General features: G+C 37.0%; 1 protein-coding gene across 2 annotated transcripts in view; it reads left to right on the plus strand.

The window, feature by feature from the left end:
* The window catches only part of cald1b (caldesmon 1b), a 39,980-nt gene that overhangs the window by 16,146 nt on the left and 5,909 nt on the right, over positions 1-17,925 (plus strand). The window contains exons 2-13 of one of the 2 annotated variants that reach the window (XM_079808921.1): positions 1,999-2,109; positions 8,806-8,925; positions 10,199-10,637; positions 10,722-10,766; positions 10,857-11,420; positions 12,052-12,122; positions 12,204-12,462; positions 14,935-15,066; positions 15,153-15,196; positions 15,293-15,368; positions 15,443-15,583; positions 15,694-15,816. In XM_079808921.1, the coding sequence (XP_079665047.1) occupies positions 2,030-2,109; positions 8,806-8,925; positions 10,199-10,637; positions 10,722-10,766; positions 10,857-11,420; positions 12,052-12,122; positions 12,204-12,462; positions 14,935-15,066; positions 15,153-15,196; positions 15,293-15,368; positions 15,443-15,583; positions 15,694-15,816 (2,094 nt within the window). In that variant the 5' untranslated portion in view covers positions 1,999-2,029. Of the gene's footprint in view, positions 1-1,998; positions 2,110-8,805; positions 8,926-10,198; positions 10,638-10,721; positions 10,767-10,856; positions 11,421-11,895; positions 11,938-12,048; positions 12,123-12,203; positions 12,463-14,934; positions 15,067-15,152; positions 15,197-15,292; positions 15,369-15,442; positions 15,584-15,693; positions 15,817-17,925 lie in introns of both variants that reach the window. The other variant, XM_079808922.1, reaches the window with a different exon arrangement.

Consider the following 17,925-nt stretch of genomic DNA (forward strand, 5'->3'; position numbering starts at 1 on the left):
AAAAGTCCACTCACCTCTAGCCTGCTGGGAGGTTTCTGTCTGGCCCAGCAATCCACACATGTGATATGGAGAGAAGAACACAGAACAGGCTTTGTGACACCACCAACCTAACTGTTCCCACATCGATGCAAAGGTATTATAATATAAAATGGAGGCCGGTGTCTTGCAGAGAGACGACTATAAAATCCTTAACAGAATTATTCGAGCAGGTTCCCCGTCACGGATGCTTGAAGTGCCCTCTTACCAACCTGAACCCCCTTTATTCAAATTCAAAGGCTTCAACACTATAGAGGACTAGGAGTGACACTTAAAAATAAAATGAAGGAATAAGTTATACATTTTAATTTGTGTTTTAAAATGCAATTAAATAATTTATAACAATAAATTAAATCATTTTTAAATTAAAAATAAATGGATATATCTTACCAATGACAGTCTGCCGTATATCTACTATACTTTCTTTGAATGGCATGTGGCAGGGGGGGTGGCTCTTAAAATTGAGTCGAAAGTTGATTAGTTGCCCCTACGAGTGAATAGAGTGGTGCAGGTATGATGTCACTTTGTAGTCCAACCATCAGTAAGCATTACGTTTCCCTCAACAAAAAATAATTGTTCCCGTCTCCAGAAGTAAAAAGCATCCCATGCCGGCGCCCCGCACAGAGCGGGACGAGTAGGACTTGAGAGGTTACATTGGTGACATGACCCGGATGGGACCCTGATCTCAAGAGGCACACTAGCGACTGACACTAGAGACTTCGGTCTTTGGCTTCCTTGTTTACGTGCCTGCCTCCCATGCTGGCGACCTGGTTCGAGGCCCACACAGAGCGGGCGAGTAAAATGTGAAGGGTTACATTGGTGCCGTGACCCGGATGGGAGTGAGGTTTAGGGGGGTGAGTGTAACGTAGTGACAGCTGTGCAGATAAAACCTCACTCCCCTGATCTCAAGAGACGCACTAGCGACTGACACTAGAGACTGCGTCCTTTAGCGTCCTTGTTAGCGCACCCGCCTCCCATGTTGGCGAGCCGGTTCGAGGCTCGGACAGAGCGGGACAAGTAGGATGTGAAGGGTTACATTGGTGCTGTGACCCGGATGGGAGCGAGGTTTAGGGGGGGTTAGTGTAATGGAGGCCAGCTAGTGAGAGCTGTGCAGGTAAAACCTCACTCCCCTGATTTCAAGAGGTGCACTAGCGACTGCAATCTTTACCATCCTTGTTAGAGCGCCCACCTCCCATGCCAGCGACCCGGGTTTGAGGCCCGCACAAAGCAGGCGAGTAGGACCTGAGATCTTTATATTAACTGACTATCTATTAATGCAATGCGAATGACAGTTTGAGATCTCTATGTGGTTTACATTACAAAGTGTAACGTCAATTGGACTGTGTGCAAAGGATTGTGGGAGATTGGTGGATTCGCTTAGATATGCACCCCTAATTTTCGCAAATTCTGTTTGGAGCTGCTAGGATTTTTGGTTTTCATTATTTCAGGGAATGTAAACGAATGTGCACTGTTTAACTGACATTCGCCACTTCTTTACCTCTGTTTAGCAGCTGTGTTGGGCATACAATCAGAAAACATAAAAGCATGATTTATTTTAATGAAATTCTCTCAAAAATGGCAGAAGACCAGTCAATTCTATACATCAAGACAGAAAATTGTATATGAAAAAATGTATATATATATATTTAAAACATAAGATACAGTACATACTTTATGTGAAGCCGCTGCAGATGGCTTATAAATTGATGAATGGAGAAAGGTGAGCGAATAGAAAGTGGAAGACAATTTATAATATCATTTCCATTAGTGGCAAAAGTTGAATGTGTGGCAAAGTTTGCTGGTAGCTGCTTCAGGGAAATTAGATCAAGAAACTGGAATGTTGTGGTCCTGGTGAGTTATAAGCCAAACAGCTGACAGGGAGCGTCTTTAAATTAAGAGTGATCAGGACAGTTCAAAATCTTTATAAATCCCACACTGTCTGACTGTCTTTCTCTCCCTCAGCTTGCACCCAAAGAGCTCTGTGTGAATCATCATGGATGAGGACTTTGATTTTGAACGTCGCAGAGAGTTACGGAGACAAAAGCGAGAAGAAATGCAGAGGGAGGCAGAGAAGTAAGTTACATGTGTTCATTGACACACTGTCTTTCCCTCATTATTTTGAAACTTTGAATTTGCTGTCAATCGATTTCATTATCATTCATCATTTTTAGATGATGCAATAAAATGTAGATCACTGTCATCTTGATGATGAATTTAATACTATTTTAAGCCACAGGAGTGCTGTCTGTAATACTCTGGCCAAGTTGGAAAGGCCTGTGTCTGCGTGGTCCAAACAACGGTGCCTCTGCTCGCCTTTCTATTCCTTATAAAGGTTGACGTGCTTGTAAATGTCTTCCTATGTTTACGGTGCTTTGCTACAGTTGACGGGTCGGTAGAGTAAATCCAGATAATATCTGATTTTAGACAGATGCACATTGGAGAGATATTTTTAAGAGCTCAATGGTTTCTTTTGGACAAAGTATGGTTTGACTGGCAGGTGGGATGTACACTAGTTAGTTCAAAGTTTTACTGCAAAACCTAAGATAAAGAAATTATATATTATATTTAAGAAAATTAAGCATATTTTTTTCTGATTATAATTGTTGTAATGCAAAATATTAGATTAAATCTCATTATCATTACTGTAAAATGAAGTAATGATATATTATTAAAAATTATAAATAAATAAAAAAATTGTTTGTTTTACTACCTAATTTATGCTGATTTAAATAAAAATACATTTGTTATAGTCATTTTGGTAACACTTTACAAAAAGGTTTCATTTGTTTACATTAGTTAACATAAACTAACGATGAAAAATGCTTATAAAGCATTTATTAATCTTAGTTAATGTTCAATGTTCATGAACATTTAAATAGAAATTGTATTTTTTAATATTATTTCATGGACTTGAGATAACAAACTAACAATGAAGAGTTGTATTTTTATTAACCAACATTAACAAAGATTAATAAATACTGTATGCATGGCTCATTGAAGTTAATGTTAGTTAATGCAAAGAAAATATATATTTTTTATTATAAAATGTATAATATAAAATATTAGCATTTTTTATATGCATTTTGTAAAATTGGCCAAATTATCGGTGTAAGACTTTAAATACAATAATTCCATGTTGCTTTTAGTTGATACAATGCAGCAGACTAAAAGAGAAATGGCATGCTATTGCATTATAGTTTTTTTTGTACACAATAAATGTCAATTATTCTGTGTTTACGCTAGGTTTGTTTAAACCAGATTAGATTGATTCATGTGCATCTGTTTCATGTGCAAGCCTTATGTGGAAATCCGTCTTTATTTCAGGAACCACTTAAAGTCCTATCCAGCAGCAAACATCAACGTTCTTGTGTAATATGAAAAGTATGCACATTTCAGATGGTAATTTAAAGGCCTGCGAAACTTAATTCTCTTCATATTAATTCTTGAAATACATAAAAAGTTTCACAATTTAGAGTCCAATTCTCACTATTAACTAACTATTAACTACAACCTTTGCCTCAATAAACTCCTAATTACTGCTTATTGATAGTTAGTATGGTAGTTGTTAAGTTTAGGTATTAAGGGATGTAGAATATGGTCATGCATAATAAGGCATTAATATGTGTTTTATAAGTACCAATAAACATCCAATATCCTAGTAATATGCATGCTAATAAGCAAATAGTTAATAAAGAGAATTTGACCCTAAACTAAAGTGTTACCAAAGTTTGTATTATCATGGGTAATGTGCGGTGTGGGTTTGGCAGGCCAGGTTTGTTCAGAGTGTTTATAGTTCAAGATGACTTGGCCCACTCATAGACTGAGAACTGCAGTTTCTCCATCCGTCTATAACTCCCACTGTCCAGAGTTCCATTTAAGGACTGATCCGCAGATGTGTACTATTGGAGATGACAGATGCTTTGCTGCTCTTTGTGAGGGGTAATACTCATTCCAGAGAACAGTACTAATGTTACACATGACTGTCAACACATTTGATCATATTTTAGCATAGCTTGGAATGAACAGTTTTGCATTGTTTGTAATTGTGGTTAATGGACGGTGTCCTTGGCAAGGCTGCGGAAGATGCTCTAATGATAACATACACAGTTAGTCTCACATTTTCCATGTTTTCTGTTTCTGCATTTGCAATATTTAGGGTCTAGAAGATTACAGTGTTTACAGCGAGATTTTTTCTTTTTATACAAGTCTTTGCGATAAATATTCAGATAAAGTAGAAAAAGACTCTCCATTGATTTATTTTAATTTATTAAAAATACATGACATTTCTTATATATATATATATATATATATATATATATATATATATATATATATATATATATATATATATATATATATATATATATATATATATATATATATATATATATATATATATATATATATATATATATAAAGCTACTTTTTGTAATGTTTATTTGATTGTTTTATTTTCTAATTTAAACAATAATGACTTTAAAATGACATTTTTTGGGTAATTTCAAAGCCAAATTTGATATGCGATTAATGTGCAATTAATTAGAATTTTAATATATATATATTTATTTATTTGTGCTGTCAAACCGATTGTGCAGATTAAATAATCGAATGAATCGCAAATTAATCACATATCAAATATGGCTTAGAAATTACCCCAAAAAGATCGCTTTTAGTATTATTGTGTTAAATGAAAAAAGCATCAAATAGACATTACAAAAAGTAATTTTAGAAATAAATATTTTAGAAATACAGCCTAAACTTAGGTTTAGGCTACAACGGCCATGATTTTTTTTTTTTTTTCAGAAGTTAAATTGGGTTTTAGATATATTTACAGATTGTTTACTGCAGCTCAGGTGTGGCATGAATATACAGTATATATACACTTTTTTTAATGTATAATAAAAAATGTGACCTTTTATGATGACCTTATTTGTGTGGTGTTACTCTTCAAAAACACAATGATATTTCTGAATTAGCATTTCATTACATTTCTAAAAAATACTTTCTACCTAGAAAAATATATTTAAAAACATTCTAATTCTAAATTCTAAAAAATGGTTAAAACTATATCAAACAAACGTGAATACGATCATTTCTTAGAACCTGGCATGTTTTAAAAGATTTTTCCTTTTCATTATCGTAGATGCTCTTATTTGTCTTTGACCCGATGGTCTCAGCTCATTAAATGTGCTCAATGTGTAAAAAATTACACATACATAAAAAATAAAAACTTTTAAGCTTCATTGTGGCAACAATCAGTTGTAAAAAGGAGATCAAACCTTAGATAAAAATCACTTTCAAATCCAGTTGATACCAAAGCCAAACCCACCACGCTTTCTTAATAAAAGCCTTTCATCTGGAGAAATGATGAATTCTGACACTTTCAGATTTTTTGTGTGCATGTTAAACTCTGAATGAGGGCGATATATTTCTCTTCTGCACAATCCTTCACTTCTGCTGCACAATGTCATATTTCAGTCTGGTCTTAGAAATTGTTCAGTGCATATGTGCTGGAATGACCCAGAGAAAAACTTTATTGAGATGGATGAGTCTCAAGAAAGAAACCTCAAGGCATTTCTACCACATCCACTGGCTTTGTAGTGGAGAAAACAAACTTTATTGGAATCATATCTGGAAAAGAAATATTCTCGATGAAAATTATTGATGCTAAAGAATCTAAACTCCCCCAAATCCCAGCTGCCTGTCATGGTTTCCAGTTCAAAACAGCAACGGAGAGAACCCGTATATTTGTGTCAAAGGAAGTGTTCATGGCACCGCCAATAAATCCTTTGTGCTTGATTAAACGCTCACCAGATGCGCCAGCATATTTTCTGAATGTGTTTGCTCATTCAAATATTACCACTTCAGAACGATGGCATCATAATTCTGTCAAATTTTATTTTCAAACATCCAAGTATCAACTAGACTGTCAAGGAATGGTGTGTGGCTTCTAATTCATATACAGTATGAATTATATGGATTCATTCTTCATTCCTTTTGTGCCACAATGCCAGGGCCAACAAATAATTTCACACTATTGTATCAGTTCTTTGACTTAACACTTTACCAATCAATCATTGATGCATATTTAGAGGATGTATAAAGGTGAAGGTCACATAATGGTCATTCTATAGTAGGGAAACAGCCCTGCCTTTTACAGGGTTGTCAATACGATGTCCCTGCAGCAGGTTCAGGAAACTCCACAGACTTTGGAATGTTTTGACTGCTGCTTTTATTCCAAGATTCAGCCATAATGTTTCAGTATCTGTCAGGAGTGTGAGCTTTCTCCCTCCATCTCTCATTGCATTTCATCTGCAGCACTGGAGGTCTGAAAGCTATTGTATTCATCCAGAAACACTTCTTACAGAAGACATACTGTATTCTTCCAAGAAAATCACAGATACTCCATCTGACTGTCTTTTTGGATGACCTTTTTCAAATGGAACTCCCTGAGAGGATCGGATAGTTTCGGATTTCCGCTTTTGGTCTCGAGACGGAGAAACAAAATTGCTGTCCCTGTTATGGGTTTCTCTCTACCATCTACAACATCTGCAAATGATTGGGAAGGGAAGTGAAGAGGAGAAGGAAAAAAAAAAAAATCAAACCCATCCTCCATCAATTGGTCATTTTTTAATTGCTCTCACTGCCTTATAAACACCAAGATGCCATGACAAACTCAAGCCAGGCTGGACTCACTCAACTTCAGCAGTAAGAGGGAGAATTTAAGTTTTTTTGAGAGTGGGTGCAACATCTGAGACCGACAATGAGGCAACTCTAAGGGGAAAAAGCACATTTGGCATCTAAGTTTACAATCTGGCTAATTTACCATGACGCTAGGATGCTAACATAGCTTTCCCCTCAGATTGCAGTCCAAACCTCTCTCTGTATACTCCCATGCCTCAAAGATTTCATTACAGTTGAGGTTTTCGGGTCTGACCGGTATCTTAAGCAAGCTGGTAAACCAAACATAAATAAACACAAGAAACTGTTTATATGAATCTCCGGGTCTTAAAAATGGTACAACAAAAAATGTATATGCATTGGCATGTGCATTTGTACTGGCATTGCATTGCCGTTTTTTTATATGTAACATAGTTATACTATTTAAATGCTGTATATGAATATAATAAATATTGTATATTGAAGAACATTTAGAAGATGCTAGATGATGAAGGCCATATGATGAATTAAAAATTACAATTCTATTTTTTTTTTCATAATAAATTATGAAATTACTTGTATTTTGTATTTACAAACAGTACTTTATTGTAAAAGTACATACAGTGCATCCGGGAGGTATTCACAGCGTTTCACTTTTTCCACATTTTGTTATGTTACAGCCTTATTCCAAAATGGATTAAATTCATATATTTTTATTTTCTACAAATAATACCCTATAATTACAACGTGAAAGAAGTTTGTTTGAAATCTTTGCACATTTATAAAAAATAAAAAAAAATCACATGTACATAAGTATTCACAGCCTTTGCTCAATACTTTGTTGAAGCACCTTTGGCACCAATTACAGCCTCAAGTCTTTTTGAGTTATGATGCTACAAGCTTGGCACACCTATTTTTTGGGCAGTTTCTCTCATTCTTTTCTGCAGAGATGGTTGTTCTTCTGGAAGGTTCGCCTCTCTCCACAGAGAAACGCTGGAGCTCTGTCAGAGTAACCATCGGGTTCTTGGTCATCTCCCTGACTAAGGCCCTTCTCCCCCAAACGCTCAGTTTGGCCAGGCGGCCAGCTCTAGGAAGAGGCCTGGTGGATGATGGAGGCCACTGTGTTCATTGGGAGCTTTAATGCTGCAGGAATTGTTCTGTACCCTTCCCCCGATCTGTGCCTCGATACAAGCCTGTCTTGGAGGTCAACAGACAATTTCTTGGAGTTCATGGCTTGGTTTGTGCTCTGACATGCACTGTTAACTGTGGGACCTTATAGACAGGTGTGTGCCTTTCCAAATCATGTCCAATCAACTGAATTTTCCACAGGTGGACTCCAATCAAGTTATAGAAAAATCTCAAGGATGATCAGTGGAAACAGGATGCACCTGAGCTCAATTTTGATTGTCATGGCAAAGGCTGTGAATACTTGTGAATCTGTGATTTTTTCGTTTTTTATTTGTAATAAATTTGCAAAGATTTCAAACAAACTTTTTTTTACGTTGTCATTATTGTTTGTAGAATTGAGGGGAAAAAAATATGAATTTAATCCATTTTGGAATGCAAAAGGCTGTAACATAAAATGTGGAAAAAGTGAAGCGCTGTGAATACTTTCCGGATGCACTGTATATTGCTTTGTTGAAGATAATATAGATATGGTAATTTATACTTTTTACTTTCAAAAAATATTTTAAATATTTTTTTTCGGTAATTAAAAGTGATTAAAATAAAAATATATAATTAAATAATACATTTTAATTTAAATAGTATTTTTAAGTGTATTAATTAATAAAAGTATTAAATATAAATAATTTAATAATAATAACAATACATTTTAACTAGATAGAAGTACATTTTCTGCATAAATGCTTTTTATGCACATATGACTCAAATTCATTTCTATTTTAGCTTAAAAATCGGATCATATTTTTTAGTAGACTGTAGATTCAAGCTCACATTTGGTTGTATAATCATTATTGACTCTTCAGGGTGATGTTTATTTGCTGTTGAGCCAAACAGCATTCATATATCTGTCAGTATTGTCTGTCTGCATTCATACTGAAGAATGAGAGTCTTAACTCACATGTCTGCGTCCCACTGTCTTTACAGGATGAACTCTCCTGATGATGATGAGGAAGCGGCCCGGGAACGTCGGAGACGAGCTCGCCAGGAACGCCTGCGCAATATGGAAAATGATGAGTTGGGTAACAATTCAACAGAAACAAACAGGTAGATCCATCCAAAACCATTTATTTAATGCATTTTGTTCACAAAAAGCTGTCGTATTATGAAGCCCTACACATGCTGGAAAAAATATATATAAATATTGTGGCCATGAATTAAGAATTCATTCCCTCATTTTATTAATTAATTCCCTCGTTTTAGTTAAATTGTGGCTAGAAATTTGTTTCCTTGTTTTACTAAATCATGGACACCGTGTAATAATTTGTTTCTTTGTTTTACTTAAATCAAAACGTGGGGAACAAATTAGTACAACATGGTCATGATTTACTAAAACGTGGGAATGAATGACATATATATTTGACATATATATTTTTGTCCAAAAGTCATGTTTGGGGCTCTGTACTACATAAAAAAAATATACAAATATAAATTGCACGTGATTTTTGTGTGTTTTTTTTAAATCCTGAAATAAAAAAATAAAAAATAACCTAATTATAAACGTAATTAAAGCTGCAAGCAGCGATGAAAGTCCAGCGATGAAAGTCCCGTTACCCGGTGCCCTTAGGAAAACAGTGAATAGCGGGTGACATGCATTTAAGCGGGTAAATATAGGAGAAATGTGGCAAAGTAATTACGATGTGCCACACTTCGATGTGCCACACGTGAAGTTTGGGGCAGATCCGACATTGTATGCCCAAGTAACGAAACATCAAACTTTGTCAGGTCGCCTTCAGTGACAAATCAAGATCTTCGCAACTGAACATCGCAAAGGCCTTTAGATTAGACTGACCAAATATGATACTTATCTGATAAAATCTCTAGGAGGAGTTTGTTAAAGTACAATGTCTGGATATAGCAAAAATAGCAAAAATTTTGCATTGAAAATTCTAAATATTTCACTTCCTGTTGGGTCTTCAGATTTTGCTCCCAGGGACTTTTTGTACGTATTGGGCTGTTACATGTGTCTACCGAATTTCATAATTGTATGTGAAACTAAAGGCGAACAGCGCTTAATTAAAATTTTGATTAATTAAAAAAAAATGGCTATCGAGCCATTTTGCCACGCCTAATTCTGAAACTCATATCAGACGTAAATTTTCACCACTTTTGACGTGTGTGCAAAGTGTCATGAGTTTTTGAGCATGTTTAGGCTCTCAAAAATGCGATTAATTTTGGTGAAGAACAATAATAGACAGCAATTCCAATAGGGTCCTCACACCATCGGTGCTCGGGCCCTAACTAAAGCCTGATATAAAATCAAAAATATTTGTATAACTCCAAAAGCACTTGGCTACACTGATAATGGTGTTGTTTTCAGTACAGAGACGTCCTCATTGATCTCTACTTCTGCTCCAGCTGAGGAAGATGAGCAGGCTCTCTTGGACAGGATCGCCAAGAGAGAGGAGCGAAGACAGAAAAGGATGAAGGAAGCTTTGGAGAGACAGAAGGAACTTGATCCCACCATCACGGATGAAACTGTCACCACCGCCACAGAGGACGAGCCAAGTCATGGAAATAGCAAACAAGAGACCACCCAAAATGACGTTCCTTCAACAGAAACCAATACCTGGAAGGAAAGGGAAGAGATAAAAGAGGAGGAAAAGATAGAGGAAAGCAACGTGGAGGTTGAGGAGACTATTGCGGTAAAGGAGGATCCAATGTCATTCATGGCAGCAGACGAACCCAAAGAATCTTCTGAGAATATAGACAAACCAGAAGAGGAAGACAGACCAAGGAGGTCCTACCTCAGAGAACAGGTTATTTCCTCAACATTTTTTGCTGTCATTCCATCTTATTATGAAGGGTCAGCATTGCATTTAATGTGGTTTCATTTGTTATAGGAATCCATGGAGGAGAAACCCAAAGAACCAGAGGTACCAAATGAGGTATGAGGTTCATAAAAGTTGAAAATGGTGAATGCCTTTGAATTGAAATATTTGTCTGCAATTATTTGAAATTATTTGTTATATTTTTAGGAAGAATCTGTCAGTGAAAATATAGAGCCTAAAGAACAAACAAATGCAGATTTAGCAAGTGCAGATTTAGAAAAGAAAGAAGTAGAATCTGAAAGTCTGATATCAATAAATGAGCCAGCAAAAGAGGACAAAATAGAGGTGGAAGTCATAGTGGAGCCAGCTACACCACAGATTGAGAAGGAAAAGCCAGTGCAGAAAGAAGAACATGTAAAGGAACCTGAAGAAAAACTTGTAGAGTTGAAGGTTCAAATTCAAGATGAAGCTCCAAAGAAGAAGGAGGGTGAGAAACCTATGAAAGAGCCAGAGAAACCCCATGTAGCTGTTGAAGAAACGCCAAATAAATCATTAAGGGAAGTTGAGGTGAAAGCCAAAACCCCAAAGAAAGAAGAGGAGAAACCACAACTGAAGAGGGAGGTTGAAGAAAAACCATCAACACCAAAGAAGAAGGTTGAGGAGAAACCTGTGACTCCGAAGAAAGAGGTTGAGGAAAAGCCTAAATGGAAGAAAGAGGCTGAAAAAACGAAGGCCAAACTTGAAGAAAAAGTCAAATCAAAGAAGGAGGAGGTATTCACCTCTTACCCTGAGTGATGCATAGAAATCACAGACGTATGCACAGCTCACACTTTTAATGCACTTTTCGGTTTGACTGGATGGACACAGTGTGAATCTCATGAAACCTGTGAAGAACATGTCCAGGTCATTTCACCCCCTATGAAGGATTTTTCATTCTTTCAAATATTAACAGTCCTAAAAATAAGCTAACAAAATCCTTTTGATTTTGTGGTGAAATGTCACCTGGACATGTTTTCCTAACATGAACCCGTTTGCAACCACATATCACTTTGCTTTATACATGTATATGCAGTTCTGAAACAGCAATTTTTGTGTCAAGACTGCCTAGTGTTGCTCTATTTGTGCTGTGTAATTTGCATGCAGTGTGGTCAATTCTCCATGCAATATACACTGATTGCTATGCTAGAAAAATTACTTGTTCAAGCTAATGACTGAAATTAAGGTGCCTGTTTTTGTCTCTCTTTAGGTTGTGGAGGAAAAGCCAAAGCCTTCCTTTTTACGTGACAGAGTAAGTTAATGGTTCAAATAGCATCGCAGCTGTACCAGGTTGTTTGAGTTTGACAGAAGGACAGCTCAACCTGAGAAAAAACAATAAAATTCATTATTTCTTCATTCACAGCTGAAAGTGTCAACAAAGCCGCAAGATGTAGCTGAAAGCACAGCCAAAGCCAAGAAACTAGAAAAGACACTAAGGCACAGAGAGATTCATTTGTCATTTCACAATTTTTTGGGGAACCACAATAAGTATAAAGTAATTTTTTCTTCACAATTTAGTCCAACCAGCTTGCGTTCTCCTGAAACTGAGAAGCAGGATCCCATTGCCAAGCTGGAGGCAGAACGCAAGCTGCAGGAGCTGAAGCGCCGGCGGAACGAGACGGACAGCGAGGTGCTGGAGAAGATGAAGCAGAAACAGCAAATGGCCGAGGTCGAGCTGGAGGAGCTGAAGAAGAAGAGGGAGGAGAGGAAGAAGATTCTGGATGAGGAGGAGAAGCAGAAGAAACAGCAGCTGGCTGAAAAGAAAGCCAAAGAGGAGGTAGAAAAAAGTCAAATATGGCTGATGTGCATATTAATTCTGCTAACTTAAAGTACTGTGCTGCTGGTGGGTATGTCATTTTAAGTATTTATTCAGTATTTAGTTAACTTCATACTAATGCATAACCTGCCGTAGTGCAAAAGATTTTGGGTAATATTAGCATAAAAGCATATACAAATTCTTTGGTATGCTACTCCTATCAATCCATCAAGGTGTTGGGTCTGGGAACACACCATTGGCAGGGCTCAATCCGAGGGGCGGGATAAACGGTTGTCTTTCAAATTCCCTCTGCACGCAATAGGATAGCGCTACAACCAACCAGAGCAATGAAGAAGGTGAAGCAAAGCTAGTTGATAGATTAAACTTTTAGCGTATCCGGTCGGCAAAACTCTGAACACATCTTCCTTTCTTAAGAATGACTTCAGTGCCATTCTTTGTTATTTTCTCAAAGAAAAGCTTAACTCCAGAGTCGCAGCCAAAGCCGATTCAAAAGAATCGCTGTTCGCCAGCTTCTTTGTTTACAAGTAGCACGCGGAACCGCTGCAACTCTGCCGTCATTATGTTAAGCCCGCCCACCGACTCTATACACGATGTGATTGGCCTGACCAGAGTTTGTTTTTTTTCAAGCTCGCAAGCCAACGGAGAGTTGCTAGTCGACCCTGGCTGCAAATTAGATTTGCTGCCGCTAGGGTGCCTCTAGATTTATAGGCTAATCCATTCATACTACCTGGTAAAAAAAAATTTATGTGAATTTGAGTGCATCAAACGTGCCAGAATTAAAAATCTAACACTAAGCAGACTAAAACCCCAAAGTATACTCCGGTTTTTAGTGTACATGCACTGTCAAACACATAGGCTATCAAATTATACCAAAGACTTTAGATATACAAAGATGGTGCAATCATATTACTATGAATGGGAGAAAGTGCAATGCGCAATATGGCAGAATAAGCCATGTCTTTTAAATAAAAAAAGCCAAATAGGTAAAGTCAATGCGTCACTGGATCTGCACTGCATGTGCATTAAATGGTCCAGCATGAAAAATGATTTGAGCGTTTAGAAACAAAATTTTTGAGACAGTTGTTGTCAGATTTCATTGGTGGTTTCTTTTCCCCATTCAAAGAGATGCACTTGCATGACTGAGAGGAGTTTCAAAGATGGCCACCGAGTCAAATGACCTGCTTTAAAGGGACTTTGAATATACCGGCCTCCTTCCCTGTTAAATTTATGGAAAAATTGTTGAAAGTTATCCTGCCGATCGAAAGACTAACGCGACCAGGTACGCTCGTCATGACGTCACGTACGCGTCTTGAGTTTCACTTTCAACATTCAACACTTTTCCATGGAAGGCGGTCAGTCGAAAGTTTACTTGATAAAGTTTTAAAAATATTTTTCTTACACAAACGCGTCGATTCGCTTCAGAAGGCCTTTATTAACACCCCGGAGCCGCGTGGAGCACGTTATTTGATGGGCAGATGCACTTTTTGTGGACTTAAAAAAAAGAGCAACTATGAATCAAATTCTAATGCTTGGATTAGCCTGGACTTTTGTAATATAACTCTGATTTTATTCGTCTGAAAGAAGAATGTCATATACACCTAGGATGACTTAGGGGTGAGTAAAAATTATGGGCTAATTTTCATTTTTGGGAACAATCCCTTTAACCTTTTCACAGGCATTCTGTTTTTATAATTAGACAGATATCTTGATGCATCATTAAAGGATTATCTAACAATATATTGATTATCACAGAATTGCGATATTATCAGTATTGTGAGCCATGTATCGTGTATCGTATCGTTGTGATGCTCACCCCTATTTAATAGTGCGTGCAAACGCGTCTATTGTTGCTGCCATCTCCAGTAGTTTGTTGTCGATCTATCTCATCAGTTTATTTTTCGCCAGTGAAACAGCGAGCAATTCAATGTGATGACTGCACAGAACCTGATTTCACCAAGTACAACATGTTCCTGGATCATCATCTTTGTTGATCCTGAAACAAAATTCGAATCAACCAATCAGATTTGAAATGTCAAGAGTTTACAGTTTATGTCAAGTTTAGGCTTACAACCAGGGTTAGGTAGGAGCATCAACATTCGCCTATCATTTTACGGATAACTTATGGGTTGGGTTAGGACTAAAATTTCAGACAGGAATGTTGTTCCAGGATCAACAAAATATGTTTACCCAGGAACACATCTAACTCTGCAAAATCAGGATGTGCGATGGCTGCACAAGTACAGTATGCGTTTACTATGCTGGTGATGAAATTTGCATCATGTGGACAATAGCGTATGCATAAAAACTGAAGTATACTTTGGGCTTAAGGGGCCATTGGACAATATAAAAACAGGTATTAAAAAGTAGCAAAATTGAATACAAAAACATATTCTGTGTTAACGGCCCATTATACACTTCTTTGTGGTAAGTATAATGTGGCCCTTGTCTTCTTCTCTCCACTAAAATGAACAGGAAGAGAGGAGGAAGATGAAGGAAGAGATTGAGCGAAGGAGAGCAGAGGCAGCCGAGAAAAAGAAACAGAAAGAGGAGTCGAAAGAAGGGATCAAAGCACCATTCATCGCTCCAAAGGGCGCCTCTGCAAAAGTCAGTGGCTCTCTGACGTATTCAAGTGATACACAATGTGATACACTTTATACTATATATGAATATTTGTTTAATTTGTCTGACAGATTGGCGAGAAAGCTGAATTTCTGAACAAATCTGCTCTAAAAAGGTAAGAAGTAATGTTATCGTATGTGTTTGCTCAACAGTTGAACACATAGTGGGGTCTGGGTATACTGAGTTGATACTGTTTTTTTATTTACACTAGTCCGGTTAAGACGTCACACACTCCATTAGTTTGCAAGATTGGAAACAGACTGGAGCAGTACACTTCTGCTGTTCAGGTGAGCAATAGTGAACACTAGAGCGGCCATTTCTCGTTTATGACTCAGTATGAGACTCTTTATCTGTTCACCAGACAAAAGAAGTGACCAGATCACCCAAATCTCCAGTGGATGTACCTGTGACTGAAGGGCTGCGGAGCATCAAGAGTATGTGGGAGAAGGGGAATGTGGTCAATCCCACCCCGAGTCCTGCAAGCCCCCCAGCGGTCACCAAGGTACAAGAGGAGACAAACTGTTTTAGTACATGACTGCTGAAAGAAGCTGATAAAGCAGGATTACTTTGTCTGGAAACAGAAGTATAAATTCCTGCTAACTGTCCGATCAGGAAACAGCTGGTCTGAACATCGGCGTGGCTGGACGCATTAACAGCTGGAAAACCAAGACTCCAGAGCCGAAGCCCACTGAACCGAAACCAGACCCTGAACCAGAAAAACCACCTGCCAAGATAGTAAGTCTTGGTTCTATCTATCTATCTATCTATCTATCTATCTATCTATCTATCTATCTATCTATCTATCTATCTATCTATCTATCTATCTATCTATCTATCTATCTATCTATCTATCTATCTATCTATCTATCTATCTATCTATCTATCTGTCTGTCTGTCTGTCTGTCTGTCTGTCTGTCTGTCTGTCTGTCTGTCTGTCTGTCTGTCTGTCTGTCTGTCTGTCTGTCTGTCTGTCTGTCTATCTATCTATCTATCTATCTATCTATCATACCATTATAGTAATTATTGATATTTTAAAAAGCTTATATTTTTATTATTTAATATATTTAATTTTGTTTTTGTTTTTAAGTTTTTGTGATGTTAAATGTTAGTTTAAGTAAAATTTGTGATGTGCTTTTGTCATTATTTCTTTAATAATTCTATATAGGTTTCATTAATTTTGATACCAGTTTTAGTTTTAATAATTTTAGAACTTCTATTTACTCATTTCGGTTACATGTAGTGCTGGGCGGTATACCAGTTCATACCGAATACCTGTGTTTGTTTTAGTTATGATATTAATTTTGATTATACCGCAATATCGGTATATGTCGCTCAAACAACATTCGGAACGCAGCGCGACACTGTTTGAGAGGGGTCCCATGTCATTTGTTCAGAGACTGTGGTGCTCTTAAATGTATGGAAAATATCCTTAGACCTTCTAAGTTTTCTTCCACGTTTCTCCCTCTTTTTGGCAGTTTGTTGTTATATAGGGTTAGATTTTTAAAATGCTTAAAGTGCCCTCAACTCTGTTTTTTTTTCTCTCTCCGTGGACATATTTTAATATTCAGGTGTCTGTAATGAGCATGTTGCAGGTCGGTGTTTTATTGGTTGTTGTCTCCGCACAGCATCATTTTGTGGGGCTTTGCAAACCTGTATTAGCCTAATTCTAGTGAGGAAGTTTTCTACAATATTCACTCATCATGACGGTAAAATAGGACATTCTAGTCAATCTACTGCAGTATTTCCTCTCTCAATCAGTAGAAAATGTGCTTAACACCCGGTCATGCATAAGGAACCGAAACCGGTATAATTTAGAAAAATACTGTGATATAAATTGTTGGTCATAACGCCCAGCACTAGTTACATGCCAAGGCAACAATTTTAATGTTTAAGCTTTTTAACTTTTCATGTAAGTTTTTGTTACAGCTTTATTTCAATTAGTGACATCTTTATGGTTGTTTAATGCCACCTGTTGGACAAAGTGGAAATAAAAGATGATACCAGAGATTTGTGAACTCAAAGCCAAAGCCAAGATACAGAGCAGATTTTAAAATGACTAATATTCTTGTCAGCCCTAGTAATATTTTAGTGTTTGACTGTGACTTAAAACATCAAAACGAGTGTCTTTGTTGAAATCAGTGAAAGGCCAAGTGTTGAAACTCTGTACTGAAACTCTGTACTGATGTGGCACGTCTCCAATCTTCTTTCCCGAGCTATATTTCACTCATGGCTTTATGTTTATTTTAAGCATCTCTTACCAGTCTTCAAGATCACAATCACTCATAATGTAACCCTCATATGTTAAGAAGTGAATGGGAGACTAATTATTTAAGAAGCAGACACTGAGCACAATGACTTGCACCATCAGACGACCCTCTCTGTGGAGATTTGACCTACTTTGATAGATGTGGTTGGATTCTACAATAGGCAATGTATACTATAATTCAAAACTGACTGTGTCCAAACATTTGATATTCTTGATGCTGCTCTGCTGAAATCTATTATGCACCGCTCTGTTTGTTGTTAGGGAGACAAAAAGTTTTAAAAGTTACATTTTAGGCTGGTCTGCCTCATTAATGTCAACATGATTAAGGGGATGGCCAATCAAATCAAAGAAGTCGGGCCTGACTGTTCACAGAAGACGGGTGCCAATTCTAGCATGACGCTTTAGTTTTAACTTGTGAAAGAGTGTGAGGTAAGATACAAGTAGCTTAAGATTTAATATTCGACAACTGTTCAACAACCAACAGAAATATCTAATGCAAACTATTAAATTCCTCTATGAAATGCACCATTTTGAATTGAAAATATGCTATAATTTACATTATTCATGTAATTCATAGC

This window comes from Gobio gobio, assembly GCF_949357685.1.
Source record: "Gobio gobio genome assembly, chromosome: 25".
NCBI classification, from domain to species: Eukaryota; Metazoa; Chordata; class Actinopteri; order Cypriniformes; family Gobionidae; genus Gobio; species Gobio gobio.